This window comes from Rana temporaria, chromosome 2, assembly GCF_905171775.1.
Source record: "Rana temporaria chromosome 2, aRanTem1.1, whole genome shotgun sequence".
Lineage (NCBI taxonomy): Eukaryota > Metazoa > Chordata > Amphibia > Anura > Ranidae > Rana > Rana temporaria.
The window spans coordinates 78,056,343-78,084,003 of NC_053490.1; the positions used below are offsets into that span (position 1 = coordinate 78,056,343).

The following is a 27,661-nucleotide window of genomic DNA, read 5'->3' on the forward strand; positions in this document are numbered from 1 at the left end:
CCTGTGAGATGTCATTCCCCATCACCTCTCCATCCTTCTGGTGTAATACACAGATACCATGCCATGTATATTACAATTCCTGTGAGATGTCATTCCCCATCACCTCTCCATCCTTCTGGTGTAATACACAGGTACCATGCCTCAATCCTGTGAGATGTCAACGGTTAGGATTGTAATATACATGGCATGGACTCACCTGTGTATTACACCAGAAGGATGGAGAGGTGATGGGGGAATGACATCTCACATAGCTTATAAATAAGCACTAAGGCATAGTGCGAAACGTCAGGTTTTCTTTTGTTGTGCTGTATTTTGCTGTGGCATGATGTGTTTTGTGATTTTTAATTAAAGGAGGAGTTTTTTTGGAGTGCGGCTATCCCAGCTTCTTTTCTCTCATCCCAACCTGCAGAGGTAAAAGGACTGGTCGCCAGTATTGCCTGTGGTCTCTCTACAGCTAATCTTTCCCCATTACCATGCCTGTGTTTGTGTACAGGACGCCATCTTGGTAGAGGCACTTGGCTTTTCTTCCTCATGTCAGAGCCTCTAAAAATGAAAACAGTGAGCATCACAGCAGTGGCTTCAGAAAATTCTCCCTCCAGATCTGCTGACACCAGTAGGAGGCAACTGTGCCTTAAAGCTAAGTTCCACCCACAAGTTAAACTTTGCTCGTGATAGATTTTCGTGACAGATTTCTAATCTCTCATTGGTCATTTTTCAAGTAGTCTAAGGATCTTATTTGCATTGCGAATGCTGCACTTCTGCTGTACCTCGCCGCGAGGTACGGAATTTCCAGCCGCTCATTGACTCCTGGGATAAGAGTTTCATTAATCCCAGGAGTCAATGGGCCTCCTCTGTTTGATCGTGCGCCACGATTTGGAAGATATGCGCATGCGCGAGATTGGAAGGTGCATGCTGGGTAGCCAGCAGTGCTGTATCCCGGAAGAAGAGACAAGTCGGCTCTACATGCCAACAATTAACATGGGAGCACGCTCCCTGGGGAGAGCTAAGTAAGTATTTTAAAAAGAAAAAGAATAATAACATATACATTAAATAATTATATCGCTATGTATATGATTAGGTGCGACCATTACATGCGGTTTTAAAAATAAAAAGCTGGAACTTTGCTTTAAATCTCATACTGCAGATGTACAGATGTCTGTCTGTTGGCACAGAAGTGCCTAGGCACACTTACATACCAGGAAGTCATTATTATTTTTCAAAAGGAATTCAAGACAAAATGCAAACCTTTCAGGTACTGCTTAGGCACAATTAACATTTCTAGATGTTTCCTATTCCTTATTGAGTTCAGATCCACTTTAGTCAAAGAATAGAGTTAGAGCCTTGTGGACTTTACTGGTACCAGAAAAAGACGGTAAAACAAAATCTAGTAAAAAGTATTTTTATTACAAAAATGGTTTAAAAGACATCCATAAAACATGAAATGTGTGCTAAGTTGGATAATACAGGCCATACTCTCCGAGCTACAGCAATATCAAGTTACAATATACTTCTAGAGGTCAACGTGTTTCACAAACACTGCTTCCTCTGGACCAGGGGCAGACTGACAACTCATGGGGCCCCCGGGCAATAGGAGATTATGGGGCCACCAGGCAATAGATTATGGGGCCACACAGACTAGTATACACACACACATACAGTAAACAAACACAGTATACACAATACACACACACAGTATACACACACATACAGTATACATACACAGTATACACACACAGACACAATATACACACACAGTATACACACACACAGAATACACTAAAGCCTCGTACATACGACCGAGGAACTCGACGGGCGAAACACATAGTTTTCCTCGTCGAGTTCCTTGTTAGGCTGTCGAGGAACTCGACAAGGCAAGTTTCTTCATTCCCGTCGAGGAAATAGAGAACTTGCTCTCTTTTTGGCTCGTCGAGTTTCTCGACAGTTTCCTAGACGAAAATGTACACACGACCGGTTTCCTCTGCAAAAAAATATCTCCCAGCAAGTTTCTTGCTGTTTTTTGCCGAGAAACTCGGTCGTGTGTACGAGGCCATACACACACTGAAAAGGAACTGGAGAGGCGGGGCAGCTATAATATTGGGATTTTTAAAAAAACACAGATTTTTACATACTGTCACTGGTTTTATTGAGGCTGGCAACCCTGATGGGGCACCCTAGTGGCATGGGGCCCTTGGGCAGTGCCCGAATAGTCAGTCCGCCCCTGCGCAGGACCTCATTGTCTTGGCAGCAAAGAGCATTGGCTTACTAAAAAAAAGAACCACAACAATCAATAACATTTAGATAACAGGCATCATCAGCTATATCAACATACTGTACCTATTATTGCAGTTTAACCTATGGATAGGCTTTAATGTACTATCTGGCATACAATAATTGCTGGTAAGTTGTTTGGCCGGGTTTTTATAATAAATTCCCTCATCTAAAATCATTGTCTTACACAAGCTGTTTTATATTGAGTAGTACAATGCTCAAATATCTTGTCACCTTCTTCAGATAATTGTCCATGTTGGTCAGCCCCATTGTGGATATCTAAACCTATTGTATCTGAAAGATTAGTATCCAAGAGAAATGGATATCATCTATCTGGATATTTTAGTGCTATAAAACAATAAGTACAGGTATTGGCAACTGATTATTATGCCCCACCCCCATATTACTTGGTCATGTTGAGATGTTGTATTGTTCTAATCTCTGAATATTTTTGGTACTATAGGTTGTGCTATCTATGGGAGGATTGGATATCCGGATTTGTTGTTTTCTTTTGTTGATTTTTCCTGAGAATTACTAAGTGCTAGACTGTTAGTTTTTTCTTTTTAATGCTGGCCATGTGGCAGGTTAGCAGTTTAATCATCTTTGCTCTTCTTATGTAGGGTAATTGAATAAAAAAAATTGATAGCTGCCTTATATCTTGCGCCATGCAGCACATCTCCAATCGGGTCCTAGAGAGTGCATATAAGTGGACTTGATATGTACATTGTGTTTATATAGCTGATGATATCTTTTATCCACATGTTATTGATTGTTGTGCTTCTTTTTCTTGGATAGGCCAATGCTCTTTACTGACAAGAAAATTAGGTCCCGAGGAAGCAGTGTTTGTGAAACGCGTCGACCTCTAGCAGTTTATAGTAATTCAATATTGCTGCAGCTCCGAGTGTATAGCATATATTATCCAACTTGGCACTCATTTCATGTTGTTATGAAAGTCTAAACCATGTTTGTAATAAAAATAAATTTTACTACATTTTTGTTTTACCATCCTTTTTTTGGTACCAGTAAAGTCCACAAGGTTCTACCACTATTTTTTGACTATACAGTTGAACCCCGGATTACGAGCATAATCTGTTCCAGGAGTATGCTCGTAATCCAAAGTACTCACATATCAAAGCCAATTTTCCCATTGAAGTCAATGGAAACGAAAATAATTTGTTCTGCATTGACTTTAATGGGATGCAATACCAAATGCGGGGGCGCCAGAGAGCGCTGAAAATGTCCGAAAAGGCCTGAGGACACTTTGGCTCGTTTTCTGCCCCCCGTACCAGGCCAAATAAGGTACTGCAGGCCAATGTTTGGCTTTTCTCGGCTCCTGCACCCCTGTACCTCAGGCCAAATGAGGTACTGCAGGCCTATTTTTGGCTCTGCTCGGCTTCTGCGCCCCCGTACCTCAGGCCAAATGAGGTACTGCAGGCCTATTTAGCTTGAATTCTGCTCGTCTTGCGAGTCAACACTCGCAAACCAAGTCAGAATTAAAAAAAAAGCTCTAAAACCAAGTTACTCTTAAACCAAGGTTCCACTGTACTAGTTATGGATGAGGTACCCATTCATATACTGTTAAGTTGTATGTTCAGTTCTACTTTAAATGTGTACTGCATAGCATACAATCATTCTTCCAATTGTAAACCTTTGATATTTTTAGTAGGGCTCTTAGTAATTTAAATCTTCAATATATGTCAACTTTAGTTTAGCACACAATCATTAATACCAGTAATTCTATTGTTTACTAAGGTCTGACATGTCACATAATACATAATCAGGTCTGCTGAATTACAGCCATTGCCTGAGATGACTTTTTTGATTTATTTGTTGTCAACATATCTTAATCAGATCAACTCTGACATAAAACAGCACAGAAGCACTACACGGACATTTTGTATTTCTCTGTAACTGAAATCTCAGTATAAAAAGATTTGTAACTCTTCCCTTCCTGTCATTACTTCTCAAAATCAGAAGAGTAAATATAACAGGCACAGCAATCATCACTGAAGGCACATTATAATCATCATTTTGGTGGCAGTTTTCATTTCCCCATAGACATGCTAATGTTACACAGCCCTGCTAGAACTGCAGATGGGATGGGCGACTTATGTTCGTGGGTATCTGAAGAAGAACATATAATTCCAACCACCAAAGCCAATAACGACTGCTGTTTATCTGAATACTTTCCATATAAATACGGCAAGTGGTTTCAAGCATGAGGGAATTCAAGAGTTTCAATAATATACAGATGCTCATTTGTGTATATTGGTAATGAAATGATTATAAAGAGTATTGCAAGAGATGCAAAGTCATTCTGCCTAAAATCAGCCGGCAACCAGAAACAGTATCTAACTTATGCCGCATACACATGATGGGTTAAACCGATGAGAATGGTCTGATGGACCGTTTTCATCGGTCAAAACCGATCGTGTGTGGGCGCCATCGGATATTTAACCATTGGTTAAAAAAAAGCAAACTTGTTTTAAATGTAACCGATGGATTCCTAACCAATAGGTCAAAACCGATCGTTAGTAGGCACAACCATCGGTTAAAAATCCACGCATGCTCAGAATCAAGTCGATGCATGCTTGGTAGCATTGAACTTTGTTTTTTTCAGCACGTCGTTGTGTTTTACGCCACCGCGTTCTGACACGATCGTTTTTTTAACCGATGGTGTGTAGGCCCGACGGACCATCAGTTAGCTTCATCGGTTAACCAATGAAAACGATCCATGAGCCAGTTCTCATCGGATGGACTGATCGTGTGTACGCGGCATTACATTTACTATACAATAAATAATAATAGATTCTTTATATTGAGTACCTGAGTGTGTGTTTGATATCAATTATTCTAATTGTGACTCTGAGAAAATATCTAAGAAACATCTAAAAGGCATATCAGAAAATAGATCTCTACAAAGCAAACTCTGCACCAAGGATGGGTCCCAATCTGTGCGTACAAATTTTCACAGTTATATACAGTGAAATTTAGCACTGTACTATCTACAGGTATTATCATTTCCAGCTTTAGTGGTAGGAAAGCCTCTATATCAGTGTTCCTCCTATCCGTTTTGGCAACCATAAAGTACACACCCACGAGGATGCACTCATAAAGAAAAGAGCAGAGCCAAAGACAGTTGGCTCCATTGGTGATAAAGATGACAAAGAATCCCTGTGACGCTGCTTTCCACAAAGTCCTCATTCATCTTTCATGTTTCTAATCTGAGGCATTTCCTTGTTTATTTATATCGTTTTTTCGCCTTTTTTGAATAATAAGTGATCATGAAGACTGTGATTATGAAGATAAAACATATAAAAGCCACAAAAGCTAGCAAATATTTTCTGGTCTGAAAAAAATGACAGTCTGAACATTCAAAAATCTCTTCTATACAGGGGACAGGAGTGGCTTCGACTCCTGGAAAGCCATTATTGTCTATGATTTTTCTGTATAAGATCTTGGAATCTTTAGGCTCGTACTTATTTGCTACATATTTGAACAAGCCAAACTGAGGGTCCATCTTGTCTGTGAAAGCATAAGCAAAGTATCCGCGGAGATTCACTCCATCTATTAGAGTTGCTGAAAGAGAAAAAAATAATATATCCATGTATTAGAATTGGTCCATCTGTATTGAGTACAAGTAGTACAATATACATAAAATTTGGGTTTCATAACAATGTAGACTGACAGCATTTATGGGTCATAACTTTCACAGATTTGTATATCTTTATAACAATAGATTCATGTCCTAATAATGGGAATTTACAATAGTACAGGATATGATGCATAGCTCCCAACTATCCCTGATTTGGAGGGACTGCCTGTCCCTCTTTCCCCCTCATTTGTCCCTCATTTTGATCTGATCTATATTGTTGTATATAAAATGCACTTTTTATCCTTCAAAAGGTGTTTCCCAGTGCTAAACCTTTCATCCACATTCTAAATTGCTGCATTTGTAAATTTTAAAAGGAATAGTAGTGGTAAATAAAAAGCCCTTGTGGATTTAATTAACTTTTTTTTTGTTAATTCTCCTTTAAGGGGGTGTGGCAGGAGGTGTGTCCTATTCCTACATACGTTCGCTAGTAGGTGTCCCTCATTCCCATCTCAAATGTTGGGAGGTATGTATGATGGGGTGGGTAAAAGGTCACAAATCCACAAATATACAGTAACATGCAGCTATAATTCTGCCACCAGAAAACCGGTTATTAGAAGAGAAACAAAGTATGTGATGAATGTTAAAACCCTTTGTTTTAACATTCATAATACACTTTTTTTCTCTTCTAATAACCGTTTTTTGGTGGCAGAATTACCACAAAGGCATAATAGGAAGATCTCTGAGGTGCCAATTTGCAAAACAGCAATATGGCCTTACCGCAAACATACTGCTGTATTTAAAAGAACAAATGGCACACTTATAAAGCATAGCAGAGTGCTTTTCCAATCTTCCCTCCAATTCACTTGCTTCAATTAATTCAGGAGGCGGAGACTCCAGCCACATGATCTGTCGAATTCATGAGGCCAGCCTCTCCTCCAATCAAAGAGTGCTCTTTGCAGCGAAATGCAGAGAATATCCCATGGAGCAATTTAAGTTTCACATTGCGTCGTGCATTTTATGGTTGAGTAGCATAGTTGCCAAATTTCGTGGTATTTTTGACACAGTGCCTCAGTGTCTGTGTCTTGCGTGATCCCGGACATTGAGCAGTAGATGCATATATACATATGTATCCTTAAAGTGGAAGTAAACCCTTCAATTTGATAGTTGCAAAAAACAGTTAACATTCCCGGCATGCCGGAAATGCTAGCTGTCATATTTGCTTGTGCTCTCAACCAAACTGTCAAACTGTCCAATGGCTGGTTTCATAACAGGTCACATGTACAGCATTATGGCAGTTACAGATTAAACAGAGGTCAAGATGGCCGCTTCCTTGGCTAAAAACGATAGGAGGGTTTACTTCCACTTTAAGTGCCATAAATAATCCAGAGAGGCACTACAGCAGCCAGTCCTCACTGAATAGAAGTCCCAAAACACAAGCCGGGCAGAGAAGTAAACACCAGGAGCTACATTGTTTTTTAAATCTGCAGTATATTAGTAGAACAAATGATATGGAACTCGACAGGTGCAAATTCTCTGTACATTGAGGTGCATTTACTAGTTCATTCCAAAAAAAATGGGCTGCCTAACATGATGCATCTCAACGCTAATGTATCAGACATATGAAGTTGTCTTGAATAATGGGGTTTATTTTATCTCACTGACACCAACAATGGTACTATTATTTAAAGCGGAGTTCCAACCACAATTAGCATTTTTTAAATGTATGTCCTTTCATCATGCGTTTTTATCATATAAATCCGGTCACTTACTATTTTACAATCCGCCACCGATCCGCATAGATATTCAAAAAAGATAGTTTATAAAACTATGTCTACACCGTTGTCATTTTACTTGTGGGCATTGTGAAGCCTACAAGCACTTCCTGGAAGTGATAATTGGACAGCGCACTGCATCCTGGGAAATGATGATGATGTCAGAATACTAGGTGCTTTCAAAGGCAGATTTTGTGAGACCGCATAGCAACAGGCATTTCCAGATGAGTAAAAACATTTTTTTAATTTTTTTTACTTTTTTAGGTCTAATGAGCACAATAATGAAAAACACATTTTGGGATGGAAACTCCACTTTAACTGGGTACACATGTCTGTATGTCAGTCTGTCCGACTGACTCCGAAACCAGCATCTGACCAACTCCCGATCAACACTCTCCGCCAATGGCAGAGAGCACTGACCGAAGTGTTCTGGCAGGGGAGGGGGGTGCCCCCCTGTCAGAACACAACTGCACAGTGGGATAGATCGCTGAACTCACTTCGGATGGTTAATACAGCAGCTCTGACTGGAGCTAACAATTTTTCCCACTTTCTCTTCAGTGTACCCTGAGCATTTTATGTTAAACATGGCAACCTAGGGTGATGTGTGCAAAATAATAAACCAAATGCCATAAAGCCACTCTCACTTTATTGGCCACAACCACTTTGTTTGCCATGCCCTCCGTGTGCTCACACTGCTTCTTTTGTTTTTTTGGAAATATGTTTACCTCTTAATAATTTTCAAATATTGCCCACTATGGAGTAATAAAAGACAGAACACAAAGCAAAATAAAAGTTGTGTCCAATGTAATGCAGATAAGATAGCATTATCCATTATTCTTTATGTAGCAAGGGTTCACTACCAAATGTATCCTTAAAGACTGCATTGTGTTCCTAAATAAGAGTTGGCTCCCTCTGGTGTCCATTTTATGTTATGCCATAAAAAAAATTCTTTGGTTCTGTTAAACCATGTAACAAAGCATTGTGGGTACTGTAGTAAGGAGGAAGTGACTTTATTGCGATGGGTTGGTTTGAGACTACAAAACCCACAATGCCACTGTGATACCAGGATGCAATGGACAAATCGCACATCCTGCTGGGGAAGGAGGTAAATGAGGTAGCGTGGCTGGGTCTCGGTCTCTCGGGACGCCATCTTTCAATCAGCAAGAGGCATGTGTGAGTGTGCCTAGGACTGCTAGAGCCTGGGCCTAGAGTGAAGAGCAGATCACATGGCGGAGGGATCCTTGTGGACAGCCTCGCTGATCGAGCGGGGGAGGGACCAGCCCATGCTTCACAGTACTGGAAGACACCCACCCACCTGCACTTTGTGAGCGGTGCACCGGCGACATCTCCTGAAAAGGAGTTCCGGACTGAGCATACCAGGAACTGAGGACTCTCAGGGGTGAGAAGGCACTTGCCTACCAGGTATTTAACTGAGTGGCTGATGAGTGGTTCCTCTAATCCAAACTGTGCTCGCTGATACTTGCAGTTCTACAGATAGGAATCCATTAGGCCTCGTACACACGATCAGTCCAAACCGATGAAAACGGACTGAAGTTCAGTTTCATCGTTCCAAACCGACCGTGTGTACGCCCCATCGGTCTGTAGTCCTTCAATCCAGAAACAGAGAACTTGATTTAAAATTGGACCGATGGACGCCTGACCGATAGGTCAAAACCGATGGTTAGTACGCAAAAGCATCGGTTCCAAACCCGGGCATGCTCAGAATCAAGTCGACGCATGCTTGGAAGCATTGAACTTCATTTTTTTCAGCACGTCGTTGTGTTTTACGTCACCACGTTGGATCGGTTTTTAAACTGATGGTGTGTAAGCACATCAGACCATCAGTCTGCTTCATTGGTGAACTGATGAAACTGAACTTCAGTCCGTTTTCATCGGTTTGGACTGATCGTGTGTACGAGGCCTTACACTTAAGAGGTGTACAGCAGTCATTTTGCAACTACATTACATCTTCACTGTGATTACTTTTTCTTTACCTATTGTTTGGATTACAAATAAGTGCACCAACAGAGCTAGCTGAAGACGGATTGAGCCTAAAGGAACAGCTATCACTTTACTATTTTCAAAGTTTACCAAATAGAGAGGCGTATCAGGCCAAACTGTCCACTAGAGGGAGCCCTTTAGCCACATGAACTTTTAATGCCTGATGTGACTATTTGCATTGTATTTGTTGCTCTGTTGTGGTGGTGTGTGTGTGTGTGGGATTTGGTGGGGAAGTGTTCCAATACCAGTGTCTTGTCGAGCTAGTTCCTCCATCGGATAGGTTCCTGCCTCGACTGCGCAGGCGTGGCCAGGCACGGCGCATGCGCAGTAGGAGGCCACGGAAGTCTCCGAACCTCAACAGCTGATTGTCAGCTTAGACGAGCTCGCTCCCGATGCCTGCTTATACACGGCGCTCTATAGTACATGCCGCTCTACACAGCAAGGGGCGGATGTGATCTTGAGCAGCGCTTTTTTGATTGGTTATCCACGCCGTTCTATACAGCAAGGGGCGGATGTGAGACGTCTATTTTATTGAGAAAAAGCATCCCCCAAAAAAGGACTGCTTAATATCACATCCACCCCTTGCTGTAAAGAGCGACGTGGATAACCAATCAAAAAAGCACTGGTCAATATCACTTCCGCCCCTTGCTTTCCCTTGTTGTGTAGAGCGGCGTGTACTATAGAGTGTATAATCAGCCATCGGGAGCGAGCGCGTCTAAAGCTGACGAACAGCTGTTCCCGCTCAGAGTTTTCCGTCGGCTCGGATTGCTCCTGCGCACTCCGGAGGGAACCATATCGATAGGAGAAACCAGCTTGGCAGACCACCGGCATCATAGTATTGGGAAAATCCTCCACTATACGATTACTCATATCTGACCCAAAGTTATGGTGCAGTACAGCTACTACACTTGAAAGTGCACTGAAAGCGCACTTTCAAGTGCAGTAGCTGTAGATCTGAGGGGAACATACAAAGAAAATAAAAAACAGCATTTTTGCTTGCACATGATTGGATGATAAAATCAGCAGCGCTTCCCCTATTTTCAGAGCTTCCCGTCAGATCTACAGCAATCTACAGTGACTGCACTTACAAGTGTACTTGCAGTACAATTGTGCACTTGTAGTGCAAAGTGGATTTGTCTTTCGTAAATAACCCCCTTTGTCTTTTCCCACTATCCAGAAATAAGGGATACACCTTTTGTTTTTTAGTAAATACAGGATAGTACAGATGTATGTAACACATATAGAAAGCTTTACAAGTGTAGTCCCGGCAATAGTGTCTAGGGTCTTTTGAAACAGTATCAAGGTCATGGAGGGCAATGAGAACTCAGAGTGTGGTTGAGACCATGAGTCTGTATTAACCCTCCTAGCGGTATTCCCGAGTCTGACTCGGGGTGAGATTTTTTGGCTACGATCGGTAACCCCGAGTCAGACTCGGGCTCGCCTCACTGCAGCCACAGACAAAGTTACTTACCTTGTCCCTGGATCCAGCGATGCCACCGCGCTGTGTGAGCGAGCGGGACCTCACTCGATTCACACAGTGCCCCTGTGTGCCGCCGATCTCCGTTCCCTGTGACGTTACGATGCACGGGAGCAGAGAACGGCGCCAAATTCAAAAAGGTAAACAAACACCTTACATACAGTATACTGTAATCTTATAGATTACAGTACTGTATGTAAAAAATACACACACCATGTTCATGTTCTTTTATATAATAAAAACGTTTCTTTCTGCCTGCAAACTGTAGATTGTCCATAGCAACCAAAAGTGTCCCTTTATGTCAAAAATGGTTTTAGAGCAGCTAGAAAACAGCGATAATAAATTATAATCACTTGCAGAATTGTGCGACAGCGATTTGTGGGGAAATTCATCATAAAAAAATTAAAGTAATGACAGCGACAATTCTGCAACTGAGAACATTTCAGTTATTTTGAGTTGATTACATTATTCAATAATTTTTATTATAATTATATTATTATTTGTTATAATTATTTATAATTATTTATTATATTATAATTTATAATTTTGTTTTTAAAAAAAATTCATACCCGGGATGCCGATTAGATTCTTGTTTGGTCAGATTTAAGTGAGTTATTCCTAAGAATTACAGGCCTACAGTATAAAACGCCAAATTTCCTTGCAAATAATGGTACCGCTTTCAGCACCTTTTTTCTGAAATAATTGTACCTCCAGGGAGGTTAAAAGGTTAATGACAAAAGGTCTTAAGTACCAGAATAGGCGTATGCAGGGGGTGTGCCAGGTGTGCCCGGGCACACCCTAATCACTATGTGCTTTGCCAATTTCCCCTACTTTCCAGGCTCCCCCCTTGCTGCCCCCCCCCCTCCCGCCCTGCAGTGCTGCTGTCTTCAATCCTCTCCTGTCCTCTACCCATAGTTGCTGCGGGGGGGATGTTTCATTGAGTGCGGGGGAAAAGGCTAGTAAATAGATACTTTTCTCAAAAAACACAGTGAACACACTCGCTCACTGTGTACATCCATAACTGAAGCACAGCAAACTCGGTTTACTATGCTTCAGTTTGTGAACGAACAGGAAGCCACTCAGCGCAGAGCACTTCCCATTCATTTACTGCTCCGTGCAGCTGAGGCCGCAGAGAATGTCATGTGTGTTTGAGCTTTGGGGGGCACACCCTAATGCAATAGGCTGTACACACCTATGAGTATCAGAGTGTTCTTACCAAGACCTGGAGTTACTCAGCCACCAATTAGCATCACACCTTCCCTGAAAGTCCAAATCGAATGAGTAGCCACGAGGAGATAACTTATGTTTTAGTAAGTACAAAATGATACTGTCCAAGACGTGATGAAATGTCGGGCGAGAAGCGGTCTTGTGCAGTTTGGATCACATTGTCTTTAACCACTACCCGACGGCCGTACGACTTTATACGGCCGCAGGGTGGTTCTACTTCTCTGACTGGCCGTGTTTTTACGGCCTGTGCGCTGAGATGCCGATGCGCGTGCCTGGCGGTCGTGATGTCCGCCAGGCACTCGGGATCGGCGGCTACAGGGACAAGACGTGGAGCTCTGTGTGTAAACACAGAGATCCATGTCCTGTCAGGGGAGAGAGGAGACCGATCTGTGTCCCTTGTACATAGGGACACAGATCGGTCACCTCCCCCAGTCACCCCCCTCCACACACAGTTAGAACACAATTCAGGGAAACACATTTAACCCCTTCCTCACCCCCTAGTGTTAACCCCTTCAATGCCAGTCACATTTATACAGTAATTAGTGCATATTTATAGCACTGATCGCTGAATAAATGTGAATGGCGCCAAAAATGTGTCAAAAGTGTCCGATGTCTCCACCATAATGCCGCAGTCACGAAAAAAATGCTGATCGCCGCCATTAGTAGTAAAAAAAATAATAAAAAATAATAATAATTCTGTCCCCTATTTTGTAAGCGCAATAACTTTTGCGCAAACCAGACGCTTCTTGCGATTTTTTTTTATTTTTTACCAAAAATATGTAGAATACGTATCGCCTAGACTGAGAAAAAAAATGTTTTTTTTAAAAAAATTGGGCTATTTATTACAGCAACAAGTAAAAAATATTGTTTTTTTTAAAAAAAATTGTCACTCTATTTTTGTTTATAGCGCAAAAAATAAAAACTGCAGAGGCGATCAAATACCACCAAAAGAAAGCTCTATTTGTGGGGAAAAAAGGACGTCAATTTTGTTTGGGAGCCACGTCGCACGACCACGCAATTGTCAGTTAAAGTGACGTAGTGCCACAAGCTGAAATTTCACCTGGTCAGGAAGGGGTATATGTGCCCAGTAAGAAAGTGGTTAATAAAAATTGCTTCTACTGCTTCTAACCAATTCTAGAACTTTCCAAAGAGAATATCTCTTACATTAGTCACAGGAAAGAACTACAGGGGCTGCCACTGTCGACCTTCTTCTCAAAATTCTAGTTGAGTGACTGTTGTGCTGACCCTTCATTTTCAATGCATTGTAAGTCACTGACTAGAACAAGTATCAGGAAAGGTAGAGAAAAGTTACTTATTATTACCTGAATTATTGCTCTGAGACACTTGCTCAACATTTTAGGCAGGAAGGTCAAGATGACAGCGAGGCAGTTGCCATTTCCAGCAACTGTGTGAATGCAAACTTTACTTGGAAACCATTTACATTTACTTTTACTTTGCACACAGCAAAACAATACAGAAAATTGAGATTTTGGTTTTACCTTTTAAGGCCTCATTAATATAGTGCTGCATGTAGTAGACTCGTAACTTATCTTCTAGGTGACCATCGTCAATCCCATTTGCTAGAATATATATTGGAACATCTCCATATTTGGATTTTACCCAGTTTAAGGTTTTCCTCAATCCCCATGGAACCACAGCATTATTGTGTGCCGACTGCAGGAAGGTTCTATCCATAATAAATTGCACTTCCAGACCATGGTCATATCTCGCTAGGTCCTCCACCTCCCAATGCACGAGCTCCGTTGTATAATGAGTCAAAGCAAAGAAGTCATATGTCCCTCGGATCATATGTTTTTCTTCTTTTGTAAAAGTGGGCAAGTGAAAATCGAAGACATTATGATTGTTCCTCCGGCTGTACCATTCACGCATGACTTTGGGGTAATCCCCACTGAGAAATATTGGCTCTGCTAGTCGACCAATCTCAAACTCTAAAAACCTCTCACTGGTGTTGTTATCATTCTTCGAAAATGGAGATGCTGGTTCCACCCAGTCTGCGTGAAGAGCGATTGAAATGATCCCTTTCTGTGATTTTCTGAATTCTCGGTCATATAAATGCCACACCAATGCATGGGCCTTCAGGAGGTTGTGTCCAGCCCTTGAGGTGAGATTTCTCACGGGGGGCTCATGCATGGTTATCCACATGTTTACAAATTTTCCAAGTTCTTTGAAACAGAGTCTGGCATACTCAAGGAATGCCTGAATAGTGGTTAAATTCTCCCACCCTCCTATTTTATATAGCGCAAAAGGAATTCCTTGGTGTTCAGCCATAGACTGCCATAAAGCAACTACTGGTGTAATATTGACCCGGACAAGCTCACTGAGGAAACAGCGGTAGTAGTGTAGAACGGTGTGGTTAACTTGAGAAACATTCTCTTTAGAAACTACTGAGGTCCATTCCAGGGCAAAATAGAAGTGGGAGATGTGTGTTGAGCGTAGCATGGATATCTGAAGCCTAATAGATGCATAATCAGCACAATGGATTTTCCTTTTAGGAAGTTTGAGGCCTTCCACTTTTGTGAGACCCTTTGTCCTATACATGTCCCATATGTAGACACTTGGGTCATTAAACTGGGATGGCAATGTGTCAATCTAGCAATGGAGAGAAATAAAAAGCATTGTTAAAATTTAGTGAATCCTCATTACAAAATCCTGCCTACAGTTGCTTTAGATTAGAGGTTTAGATACACTGAAACATATAATATACAGTATCTTTCACTGTCTGATGCCTTATGCCACGTACACACAATCGGAATTTCCGACAAGAAAAGTTCGATGTGAAAAAAGTCGGAATTTCCGATCGTGTGTACGTGGCATTATTGCTAATGTTGGAAGGTGAGTGTCTGCATTGCCTGCAAATATCTGAAAAGGTTGGAAAGCATTGTCAAAATTCATAATTTTTTTCCTGCTACACTTGGCTGTACTCATAAGTAGTAAGAGTGAGATTGAACAGCGAAAGAATTTTATAGATCTGCGCATAATGTCAGTTAAACAAATTGACAAACTAAAAAAGGTTAGCTCCTATTTAACCATGTATTGATCTTTAAGCTTACCCTAATAATGAGCTCAAAGTAACTCCTTCCTCTCCTTCTCCCCAAAGCTATTATTTTAATGATGATTATTTTTTTGTTTAATTTTATATTCCTATTATTATTAATAATATTAACAATTTTTTTTATATTACCCTCTGATTGGCTTATTTTTTTATTGTATACTTGTACTTTGGGTTTTATTTTGGTTTCACTGGTCACTTCTTGGGGCCTAGCTATATGGGACCATTGATTATCTTTGTTATTATGTTATTATTCTGTATTGTGCGGTGGCTGTATTCAATTTAAAATATAAATACATATTTATATATATATATATATATATCCTTTTATGTTTTTATTGCTTTGTTTGTTACTTTTTTAGTTCAAAAAAGCACAAAATGTAAAAATAAATGTTATTTTATTTGTAAATAAATTTGCAATGCTTCATACAAGGATCATATTTTAGTGTCAATTTACAAACAAATTATAAAATAAAATGTTTACTTTGTATCCACCATAAGACATTTTCTTTAACACTGATTAAAGTTGAAAAAAGTTTTTTTTTTTTTTCATTTTGTTACAATTTTTACTATGGGTTGCTAAAAGAAATAAATTATTTTTTAAAATGAAAGCCTTATTTGTCCTTAAATTATATATCTATTTCATTGTTATCTTAAGTAATGACAAAGCTATTGCCAAATAAACAGGCCCATAGCAGAAATGAAAAAACTGGTCCATAGTTTAATGGCTGACAAAGCTTCCCAGAACACAATGAATTAATTTAAGAGACAGCACATCAGTAGTTTGGTTTTATGTTAATGAAGCTTTGGACTGAACTGTGCGGTAAGATACACAAAATAAGCCTAAAGCTCCACCTGTTGACTCAAAAAAAGAAACTTATTATAGAAAATATTTTATACTGAGCATTATATTTCGGCCCCAACTATATTAAATAAAGAAATTAGTCATCCATTGCAGATATGCTCCATCACTCTACTGCAATGTCATTTATATAATACATTTTTTTTTAAATAAAAATAAAGAAATTAGGCCTAAAACCTCTATACATTACTTTTAAGAACAGGATTTCCCTTTGTCCATTTGAGTGCTCTATGCATATACCTTAAAATCTTTTAAAATGATTGAATTGACTTAGAAGCAGAATCTGTATCTCTGTGCAATTAGCAGACCTGATGATGTTACAATTCCTAATCAGTACCATTTTTGAAGATGTAAACCCGCTACACCACCATTTTTAAACATCTTTTGTCTTAATAATCGAATATATTAATACCTTACAATTACTATTTTATTTATTTACTAATTTGAAAATGCTTTTTTATATATTAACTGGTATGGGGAAAAAAATTTTTTGTTTACAGCGCAAAAAAAATTAAAACTGCAGAGGTGATCAAATACCACCAAAAGAAAGCTCTATTTGTGGGGAAAAAGGACGCCAATTTTGTTTGGAAGACACGTCACAGGACCGCGCAATTGTCAGTTAAAACGACGCAGTCCCGAATTGCAAAAAAGGGCCTGGTTCTTTACCTGCATAATGGTCCGGGTCTTAAGTGGTTAAATGTATTTATAGCATTTCCATGGTTTAGTCGTCTCCCATAATACAAAATACAACATACAGTATGTAGCTAAGCAAACAGCATTCCAGCGTAAAGAGTGGCATTTTTTGAACTGTGTGAGCACTTTGATAAAAAAAAAAATAGTACTAATTATTATTATAAAGAGAACCAGTCTAAAAGAACAGGCATTTGACAAGGTATCAAGACACCAGATGACCTCCAACCCCAGATCCCCCCAGTCACGCACAAACTAATAAAGTCAAAACTTGTTTCATTTTGTATAAAGTACGGGAGGGATATGACCCATATCAGGCTTTTTGTCATCAATGTCCCTCCAGGGAGATTTCTCTTCACTTCCTGTCCAATAGCCAAAACTAGAATGAGAGGAAATCCCTCCAAAGTGAGGTTGTCACCAGAGTCACCAGAACTAGTGTCCCCATTTCTCCTCAATTACTGTTTTGGCGACAGAAATTTGGGATTTTCTTTCACTTTCGATAACTGTAAATAGGACAAACAGAGAGGGTGAATCTCCCTAGCGGGATGCAGACGACAATAAAAACCTGACAGGTGTTCTAATCCATCTCCACTCCATCCAAAACAAAAACATAAAAAAAAATTTGATTTTGTTATACAGTGAAACCTCGGATTGCGAGTAACGTGGTTAATGAGCGTTTAACAATACAAGCACTGTTTTTTTTTTTTAAATCCTGGTTCGGTTTGCGAAAGTTGTTTCGCAAAATGAGCAGGGAAGATTAAAGCCACGGCGGTGTGCAATATCGCATTTGGCCTGAGTTTGGGGGGGGCGATCAGAGCCGTTTAGAGCCACTCGGAAATACTCAGTTCCTGAGCCTTTCCAAGGTTTTTCAAGTTCAGCCGAGCTGTCTCTAAGCCTTTCCCAGTATTTCCAAGGCTCTTTGGCGCCCCTCACCTCTGGCCACATGCAGTATTGCGTGCCATAGAAGTCAATGCGGAACAAATTATTTTCATTTCCATTGATTTCTATGGGGAAACACGGTTTTCTCCTGGAACGGATTATGCTCATAATCCAAGGTTCCACTGTAATTTAAACAAAGCAAAATAAAAGACAAATATAAATTGATAACAAATCTGTGCAATTCTAATAATTCACGTGTGACTATTTTGTTTGATGTCAAAAGAAATGACTTACATTTATTCTGCATGCGGTAATTCCCCATGCAAAATTGCAGGGAAAGGTTCCTTGGATTGGCTGATATTCTGGTTGTGAAGGAAATCCATTTTTCCTAATCAGCTGCTGATAAAACAAGGCAGAGGATTTAGGTAGCAGCTTTTTGTTATGACTTCTAAAGTCCACATAGAACAATCCACGTCGAATCATGTACCCTCTGTACCATTCAAATCCATCCATCAGAGCCCAGGCTGTGTAGCCAATGACATTCACTCCATCTGTCCTGATGGCTGAAAAAAAAATACAGAAAGGAAAAACAATCCATATTAATTTCAACAATAGAGCTTTCTCTTCCCATAATAATAAATACTGTCCATTTTATTTTTTAGAAGACACACATTTGGATGATGAAAGTCAGCAGAGCTCCCGATCATTTACTAACCTCTGGAGCAACTGCTCCTGCAGAGTGCAACTGCACTTTGAAAAATACAAGGGGCCAAATCCACAAAAGAGATACGCAGGCGGAACTGCTGTTCAGTCTGTGCCTAACTTTGGAAACGATCCTTAAAAGGATTTTTCCAAAGTTAGGCAGAAGATCTGACATCTGTAAGACACTTACACTGTCAGATCTTAAGATGCAGTACCGCATCCGCCGCTGGGGGCATTTCGAGTCGAAATGCCGCCTAGCGTATGCAAATGAGTACTTAAGCAGATCCACAAAGCTTTTAAGCTTTGTGTTTTCTGCGTAAGTTACGATTTGCACGCGTAAAATTAGGGCTGGTTTTACAATGTGTAAAGTTAGTACACCATGTAAAACCAGACCTTTTTTTCGATCGCCGCGATTTTTTTTTTAATTTGAATTTTTTTTTCCCGGCGCGTACATTTTTTTTCACCCGTCGCAACTTTATTGTCCCGTCGCAATCCACAAAGCCCGGCGTAAATTATGTTCGCGCGCTGCACGTCGGGAAAAATCACGTCACACGCATGTGCAGTACGTCCGGCGCGGGAGCGCGCCTAATTTAAATGGGAATCGCCCATTTAAACTAGGAACGCCTTACGATGGACGGAGTTAAGTTGCGATGCCGCAATTTTCCGGGTAAGTGCTTTGAGGATCGGTACTTAACTTCGGAAAATTGCGGCAGTGTAACTTAACTTTGAAAAGTTAAGTTAGGCTGCATGTCTGTGGATTTGGCCCAAAGTTTCTTTGCCTTTAGTAAATCAACCCCATTGTGTTATATTCAATATAGCATACAGTGGGGTTCATTTACTAAAGACAAATAGACTGTGCACTTTGCATGTGCAGTTGCAACCTGTGAGGGCATTGACTCCAGAGCTTATAAAATGAGGTGAAACTTCACTTTGCACAGAATAACTAATAACATGCAAGGAAACAGCATTTTTGGATGTTGGACTTCAAAAAAGCTTTCCCCATTTACTAAGCTCTGGAGAAAAGTGCATGGTCTAGTTGCATTTAGTAAATCGACCCCAATATATGCAGAAAAATATTTCTCTTTAAAGAGGAAGTAAACCCTGATGGGTTTTATTTCCTTTTTTCCCCCTGCTTTCCCCGGCAAAGTAAAAGCATTATTGGCTGGTATGCATCGCATACTAGCCCATCATGTGCCACTTACCTTCAAACAAAGCCCCCAATGTGCCGGCTGGTGGCCACATCCATCTTCGCCCCTCTTCCTCCTGCCAGTCACAGAGACATCACTCCTGTGCATGTGCGTGGGAGCCAGTCAGGCACTTACTAGTGAAGAAACGGCGCGGAGGGCTGCTTCTTCACAGTGCATGTGCCGATGACGTTGGCACAAGCGTTTATGGTAAATATCTCCAGTAGGTTTAGGAGATATTTACAGTAACTACAGGTAGGCCTTATTATAGGCTTACCTGTAGGTACAAGTGGTGTAACTAGGTTTACAACCACTTTAACTCTGTTCTATAAAAGTTACCTGCCAGACATGAAAGCTTGTCAAAGTGTATATATAAACATACAGGGCCAGATTCACGTAGAGCGGCGTATGTTTAAGCGGGCATAGCGCAGCTCAAATGCGCTACACCGACGTAACATAGAGAGGCAAGTAAAGTATTCACAAAGCACTTGCTCCCTAAGTCACGTCGGCGTAGCGTAAATGGGCCGGCGTAAGCCCGCCTAATTTAAATTAGGAAGGTAGTGGGCATGTTGTATTAAAATTAGCAGTGACCCCATGTAAATGAATTCCCGAATGAATGGCGCATGTGCGCGCATGCTCAGAATCACGTCGCATATACTCCCTAAGATGCGACGGCTCAATGCGTTCGACGTGAACATAACCTACGCCCAGCCCCATTCACGTACGACTTACGTAGACAACGTAAAATGCGACAGCATTTCCGACGTCCATACCCTAACATGACTTAGACCAGCTTTTTGGTGGTTTATCTTTACGCCGGACGTACGCCTTACGTAAACGGCGTAGCTTACTGCGACGGGCGCAAGTACGTTCGTGAATCGGCGTATCTCGCCCATTTACATATTCAACGCGTAAATCAATGGAAGCGCCCCTAGCGCCCAGCGTAAATATGCACCCAAGATACGACGCCGTAGGAGACTTACGTCGGTCATAGGAAGCCAAAATTCAGGCGTATCTTAGTACAAGAATACGGCGCATAGATACGACGGCGCATCCATGGACTTACGCGGCGTATCAGTAGATATGTCAGCGTAAGTCTTTGTGAATCTGGCCCACAGTTTTTTGTTTTGTTTTGGATAGCAAAGGAAAGGGTTAAACCCCCTATCAGGTAAAAAATTTTGTGATCTGTGTACCACTGGAGATTTTTCCTTTCACTACAAGACATCACCCTTAAGTGAGGGAGATTCTCATCTAATGCCCCGTACACACGGTCCGATGTGTGCTTTTGAACGGAAATACCAGGAGCGGAGGAGGAGGTGGGTGGAGCCTCTTCCCTTCCCTGCACTCGTTGCTAACGCCTGGGCCGCATGGCGTCTTGCAACGAGTGACGTCACAGACGGCCAGTGAGTCACGTCGGGCTCAGGGCAATCGCCGCCCCCCCCTAGAAATTTGTTGCGGTGGGTCGCCGTGAGTGTGCCGGCGGGTGAGCCGGTGTGCAAGTGACTGTGTGGGCGGCGCGGTGGATAAGCCATCGAGCTGCTTGTCCGGTTGGCGCTCACACTGACTGTGCGAGTGGATGCAGCTAGGCGGCTTGGCGGGCGAGTGAGAGACATGAAGCTGGGAGGCTTGATGGGTAGACTGGCCAATCAGCGGGTGGCGGAGCAGAGAGATGACATCTCTCACCGCCCAGTGCCCGCCCTGCATCCCAGCAGTTCCTCCCTCACTCACTGTGCAGGCAGCAGAGAGATTACATCATCTCTCTGCTGCCTGACTACGGGACACAGGAAGTGACAATCCCCATTCTCCACCTAAGCAGGAAAGTGAAAATCCGCAAGGTGTAGCAAGTGACGTGGCAAGTGGACAATCCGCAATCTGTGGCAGGTGACGTGGCAAATGGACAATCCGCAATGTGTGGCAGATGACGTGGCAAGTGACAATCTGAAACTTGTGGCAAGTGGACAATCCGCAAAGTGTGGCAGGTGACATGGCAAGTGGACAATCCGCAACTTGTGGCAGGTGACATGGCAAGTGGACAATCCGCAACTTGTGGCAGGTGACGTGGCAAGTGGACAATCCACAATGTGTGGCAGGTGACGTGGAAGTGGACAATGCGCAATGTGTGGCAGGTGAAGTGGCAAGTGACAATCTGCAACTTGTGGCAAGTGGACAATGCGCAACGTGTGGCAGGTGACATGGCAAGTGGACAATCCGCAATCTGTGGCAGGTGACGTGGCAAGTGGACAATCCGCAATCTGTGGCAGGTGAAGTGGCAAGTGACAATCTGCAACTTGTGGCAAGTGGACAATGCGCAACGTGTGGCAGGTGACATGGCAAGTGGACAATCCGCAATCTGTGGCAGGTGACGTGGCAAGTGGACAATCCGCAATCTGTGGCAGGTGACGTGGCAAGTGGACAATCCACAATCTGTGGCAGGTGACGTGGCAAGTGACAATCTGCAACTTGTGGCAAGTGGACAATGCGCAACGTGTGGCAGGTGACGTGGCAAGTGGCAATCCGCAACTTGTGGCAGGTGACAATCTGCATCTGGTGGCAGGCGACGGTGGCAAGTGACACACTCGGGGCTCCCACTGATTCTGCATTATGGTGAGTTGAACTATTTAATTTTCTATAAAAATGTAATAATAGAAATAATGCGCTACAATCATCCTGACATCATAACAACCATGTTGCCGTGATGATTGAAGCGTTAACACCAGTCATTTCCCAAATAAATTGCCGACAAAAAAAAACATATTTTCTGGCAGTGCCCCTCCCGCGACTAGACTCTGGATCCGCCCCTGGTTCTGGTAACAAAAATTATCCCTCATTAGCCTTATTTTACTTTTCACAGAAAGGACAAACAGACAGTGAGAAAATGAGTAGAATTAAAAAAAGATAAAATGACAGTGCACAAATCCTATCAAATACACATATAAAAAGGACTAAAACAAAAACAAACTACAATAACGGCTTAAGGACCAGCCGCCGTCACTATACTGCGGCAGGTTGACTCTCCTGGGTTGAATCACCGTCGGTGTACATTGGCCTCTTTAAAGGGTCACTAAAGGAAAAAAAATGTTTTGCTGAAATGACTGTTTACAGGGTATAGAGACATAAAAGTTAACTGATTCCTTTTAAAAAATGATTAAAAATAGATTCAATTCAATCATATAATGTGCCTCTAGTTTCACTTTCGGTTTTAAACTGGTTTCATGTTTCTGTGAAGTAAAGAGACCCACAGAACAAAAACAAACAAATCCAGGGCAGTGTTTTGTTTTTAAAATGAATCTGAACACACAGTTTGGACCACAGTGAAAAGCTGCCATGAGATTTTTCAAAAGGAGCCAGACAAGCAGGAAGTGTGGAGATCAGAGCAGAAATACAGCAACTTCAAAGCAAAAACGAACAATGAGGACATGAAACCAGTACTGCAGTAAGGTAAAGGAAGCTATTTAGCTAAAAAAAAAAAAAAATTCCTTTAGTGATCCTTTACCCCCCTTGGCGGTAAACCCGAGCGTGACTCGGGGTTGGTTTTCAATGCTAAGATCGGTATCCCCGAGTCACGCTCGGGGTGGACGTGCAGCGGCGCGGCTTACCTTTCGCTGGATCCACAGGCAAGTTACTCACCTTGTCCCTGGATCCAGCGATGACACCCTGCTGTGTGAGCAAGCGGGACCTCCTCGCTCGATTCACAGTCTCCCCGTGTGCCGCCGATCTCCGTTCCCTGCGACGTTACGACGCACGGGAGCGGAGAATGCCGCCAAATTCAAAAAAGTAAACAAACACTTTACATACAGTATACTGTAATCTTATAGATTACAGTACTGTATGTAAAAAATACACACCCCCCTTGTCCCTAGTGGTCTGCCCAGTGCCCTACATGTACTTTTATAAGAATAAAAAATGTAATTTCTGCCTAAAAACTGTAGATTGTCCAAAAGTGTCCCTTTATGTCAAAAATGGTTTTAGATCAGCTAGAAAACAGTGATAATAAATTATAATCACTTGCAGAATTGTGCGATAGCGATTTGTGGGGAAATTCGTCATAAAAATAAATAAATAATGACAGCGACAATTCTGCAACTGAGCACATTTCAGTGATTTTGAGTTGATTACATTATTGAATAATTTTTATTATAATTATATTATTATTTGTTATAATTATTTATAATTATTTATTATATTATAATTTATAATTTTGTTTTAAAAAAAAAATCATACCCGGGATGCCTACAAGACTCTTGCTTGGTCAGATTTAAGTGAGTTATTTCTAAAAATTACAGGCCTACAGTATAAAATGCCAAATTTCCTTGCAAAATAATTGTACCGCTTTTGGTACGTAATTCCAGACAGAATCATACCGCCAGGGAGGTTAAGAGCGATAGGGGGTACAGGCGTGACAGCGGAGCCGATGCGTGTGGCCGGTGGCTTCGATGTCCAAACACACAGATCCCTGTTCTGACAGGGTAGGAGAGAGAGATCTGCTGTTCCTAATTATCAGGAACAGTGATCTCTCTCTCCCCACAGTTAGAAACACCTCCCTAAGGGACGCTTAACCCCTTGATCGCCCCCTAGTGTTAACTCCTTCCCTTCCAGTGACATTTACACAGTAATCAGTGGCTATTTTTAGCTCTGATCACTGTATAAATGTCACTGGTCCCAAAAAAGTGTCAAAAGTGTCCGATCTGTCCGCCGCAATGTTGCAGCCCCGCTAAAAATCGTAGATCGCCACCATTACTAGTAAAAAAATAAAAAAATAATAAAAATGCCATAAATATATCCCCTATTTTGTAGACACTGTAACCTTTACGCAGTATACGCTTATTGCGATTTATTTTTTTACCAAAAACATGTAGATGAATACATATTGGCCTAAACTGATGAAGACATTTTTTGGGGGATATGTAAAAAGTATATATTTTTTCAAAATTGTCACTCTTTTTTTGTATAAAGCGCAAAAAATAAAAACCGTAGAGGTGAACAAATACCACTAACAGAAAGCTCTATTTGTGAGGCCGCGTAATTGTCAGTTAAAGAGACGCAGTGCCGTATCGCAAAAAATGGCCTGGTCATTACGGGGGAAAATTCTTCTGGTCCTTAAGTAGTTAAACAAACTAAACTATCCTAAATACACCTAAACACATCATATACCACACTATAATGCATATACCATGTGATGTGGTATGCTGTATATTTAAACAAAAGCAAAAAAACGTCATGTAGATTTTTTCATCCATTGTGGTACAACAGCAGCCCATTTATAATGAATGGGCTGCCTTGACACAACACATAATAATGCATGCTATAATCTGCAGTAACAACCTGCATTATCATACTGGAATGGAACACTTAAACATGTGTAGCAGGATATCACCCTTTTATGTGGTATAAAAGACTACCATCTGCTGATCAAGAAGGAACTCAGCTCCCTCCTGTGGCCGAGTTGTGATATAGCCACCGGCTGTTTACTCCTTGTCCTGGTACCGCAGAGGATGTTGGGAAATTGAGTACAATGGCTTATAATGAACTACGTTACCCAGAGAGCAACTGTACAATCCCAGACTACTTTGCTTCCTGCACTGCCTGCTGGGGGAGGTAATTTAAGGGAGGGGGCGTTTTTGGTACGCTCTCTCTGCACCGCCTCTTTAACCCAGGAGGACACCTATGGAAATGGCCCGTGGAAGGGTCCAATGGACGTCTAGGCCGGTGTTGAGGCCTACCTACACCCAGGCGGAGCGCCACTGATAGAGAGAGACAGAACCCCTGACGGAGTGATCGGACGGGTTCCCATTACCCCAGTGACTTGTCTGAGGACCCGAGTCTGTCATCTTAGAGGACTGTGATCTGAGATCACAGACGGAGTGTTTTGGAAGGACAAGGCCTGAACTGGCTGGGTGAGACGGGCACCTGCCCAGAACCTACTGACTGTGTTGTTGGAGGGTGGATCGTCCACATTAGCCATTGTGGTTTGACTATTTGGGCCCTTCTCCACAAGTTTTATTTGTTACCCTATTGGATTACAAATTACCCCTTGCGCGCTACCACCGCATGCCAACGCATCAGTGCACGGACTTTTGGGATAATTTGAACTGAGGTTTGGTCTGATCAAACAAACCACACTAGTTAGGAATACTATTTAAAGACTGCCTATTTAGTCATTGCAGACTGTTGATGTTCATCGTTATGCTCTTTGATTGAGTAATCTGTTCTATTATACTGTGTAGTATTGTTAGTAGTGAGAGCTGGGTGAGGCTTGGCAAAGAGGTGCTTCAGTGTGGATGCCTTATTGAGGGAATCCCCTTTCTGAGTGCTTACACAGGTCTGCATAGCCTTTATAACTTAACGTATATTTATTGGTTATTACTGTTTCTGACTCTTGCAGGGCTCTGCAGGCCGTCCTTTACTGTTTTACCTTTGTTTCTTTTGCTTTATCCTATCAAGTAAAGAGTTACATTGGTTAAGCTGAGATTTGTGTACAGTCTCTCTGTCAACCTGCGGGATCCATACAACTCAAGGCAATCATTAATTTACATAATTTACTGTGGTGTGCCAGGATTTTGTGCCTTTCAACAAGTTATTGGGGTCTACGATTCCCACTATACCAGTCGTGCCAAGGGAGTTGATAACCAGAGCCAGGCCCGGACTGGCCATCGGGCAAACCGGGCATTCGCCCGGTGGGCCGCGGCTACCGAGAGGCCGTCAGGCTGCAAGTCGCGGGGCACAATTCTCTTTAAACCCGCGCCGCTCATCAAGCCTCTCCGCGGCCTCCCGGGTGGACGTAAACACAGGGGGGAGGAGCTAGATGAGAAGCCTTCGGCCTCTCCACGGCCGGGGGGCGTGACTGCGAGGGGGAGGAGCCAGAGCGGACACCTGTTGCTCCTTACACCGGCCCGGATATAGCAGAAAACGTGAGTGCAGCCCCCCCCTCCTGTAACCTGGATAGGAGGAGCAGTGGGGGCGGCTGAATATAAAAAATCTTTTTCTCTGTCTCCCTTCTGCTGTATTGGAATGCCTGAGGCTGCGGGAGGTAGAGGAGAAGCAGGCATTCCAATACAGCAGAAGGGAGATTGAGAAAATGAATTTTTATATGCAGCCGCCCCCACTGCTCCTTCTACACCTCTCATACACTTTGCCTCCTCGTGATCTCCCCAGTGCTCTCTGCCACCCCCCCCCCCAGTGATTTCTGCCACCCCCCCCAGTGATTTCTGCCGCCACCCCCCCCCCCCAGTGATTTCTGCCACCCCCTCTCAGTGCTCTCTGCCACCCCCTCCCAGTGCTCTCTGCCACCCCGCCCAGTGATTTCTGCCACCCCCTCCCAGTGCTCTCTGCCACCCCCTCCCAGTGCTCTCTGCCACCCCCCCAGTGATTTCTGCCACCCCCTCCCAGTGCTCTCTGCCACCCCCCCCAGTGCTCTCTGCCACCCCCTCCCAGTGCTCTCTGCCACCCCCCCCCCCAGTGATTTCTGCCACCCCCTCCCAGTGCTCTCTGCCACCCCCCCAGTGATTTCTGCCACCCCCTCCCAGTGCTCTCTGCCACCCCCCCCCCAGTGCTCTCTGCCACCCCCTCCCAGTGCTCTCTGCCACCCCCCCCCAGTGCTCTCTGCCACCCCCTCCCAGTGCTCTCTGCCACCCCCCCAGTGATTTCTGCCACCCCCCTCCCAGTGCTCTCTGCCACCCCCCCAGTGATTTCTGCCACCCCCTCCCAGTGCTCTCTGCCACCCCCTCCCAGTGCTCTCTGCCACCCCCCCAGTGATTTCTGCCACCCCCTCCCAGTGCTCTCTGCCACCCCCCCCCCAGTGATTTCTGCCACCCCCTCCCAGTGCTCTCTGCCACCCCCTCCCAGTGCTCTCTGCCACCCCCCCCAGTGATTTATGCCACCCCCCCCCCAGTGATTTCTGCCACCCCCTCCCAGTGCTCTCTGCCACCCCCCCCAGT

At 42.7% G+C, this 27,661-nt stretch overlaps 1 protein-coding gene across 1 annotated transcript in view; it reads right to left on the bottom strand.

Annotated features, from left to right (window-relative positions):
- Positions 1–5,014: 5,014 nt before the first annotated feature.
- KL (klotho) overlaps positions 5,015–27,661 on the bottom strand; it is a 94,421-nt gene continuing 71,774 nt past the window's right edge. The window contains exons 3-5 of the mRNA XM_040340425.1: positions 18,136–18,404; positions 13,840–14,950; positions 5,015–5,847 (exon numbers count right to left, since the gene is read on the bottom strand). Of these exons, the coding sequence (XP_040196359.1) occupies positions 5,510–5,847; positions 13,840–14,950; positions 18,136–18,404 (1,718 nt within the window). The 3' untranslated portion in view covers positions 5,015–5,509. The remainder of the gene's footprint in view (positions 5,848–13,839; positions 14,951–18,135; positions 18,405–27,661) is intronic.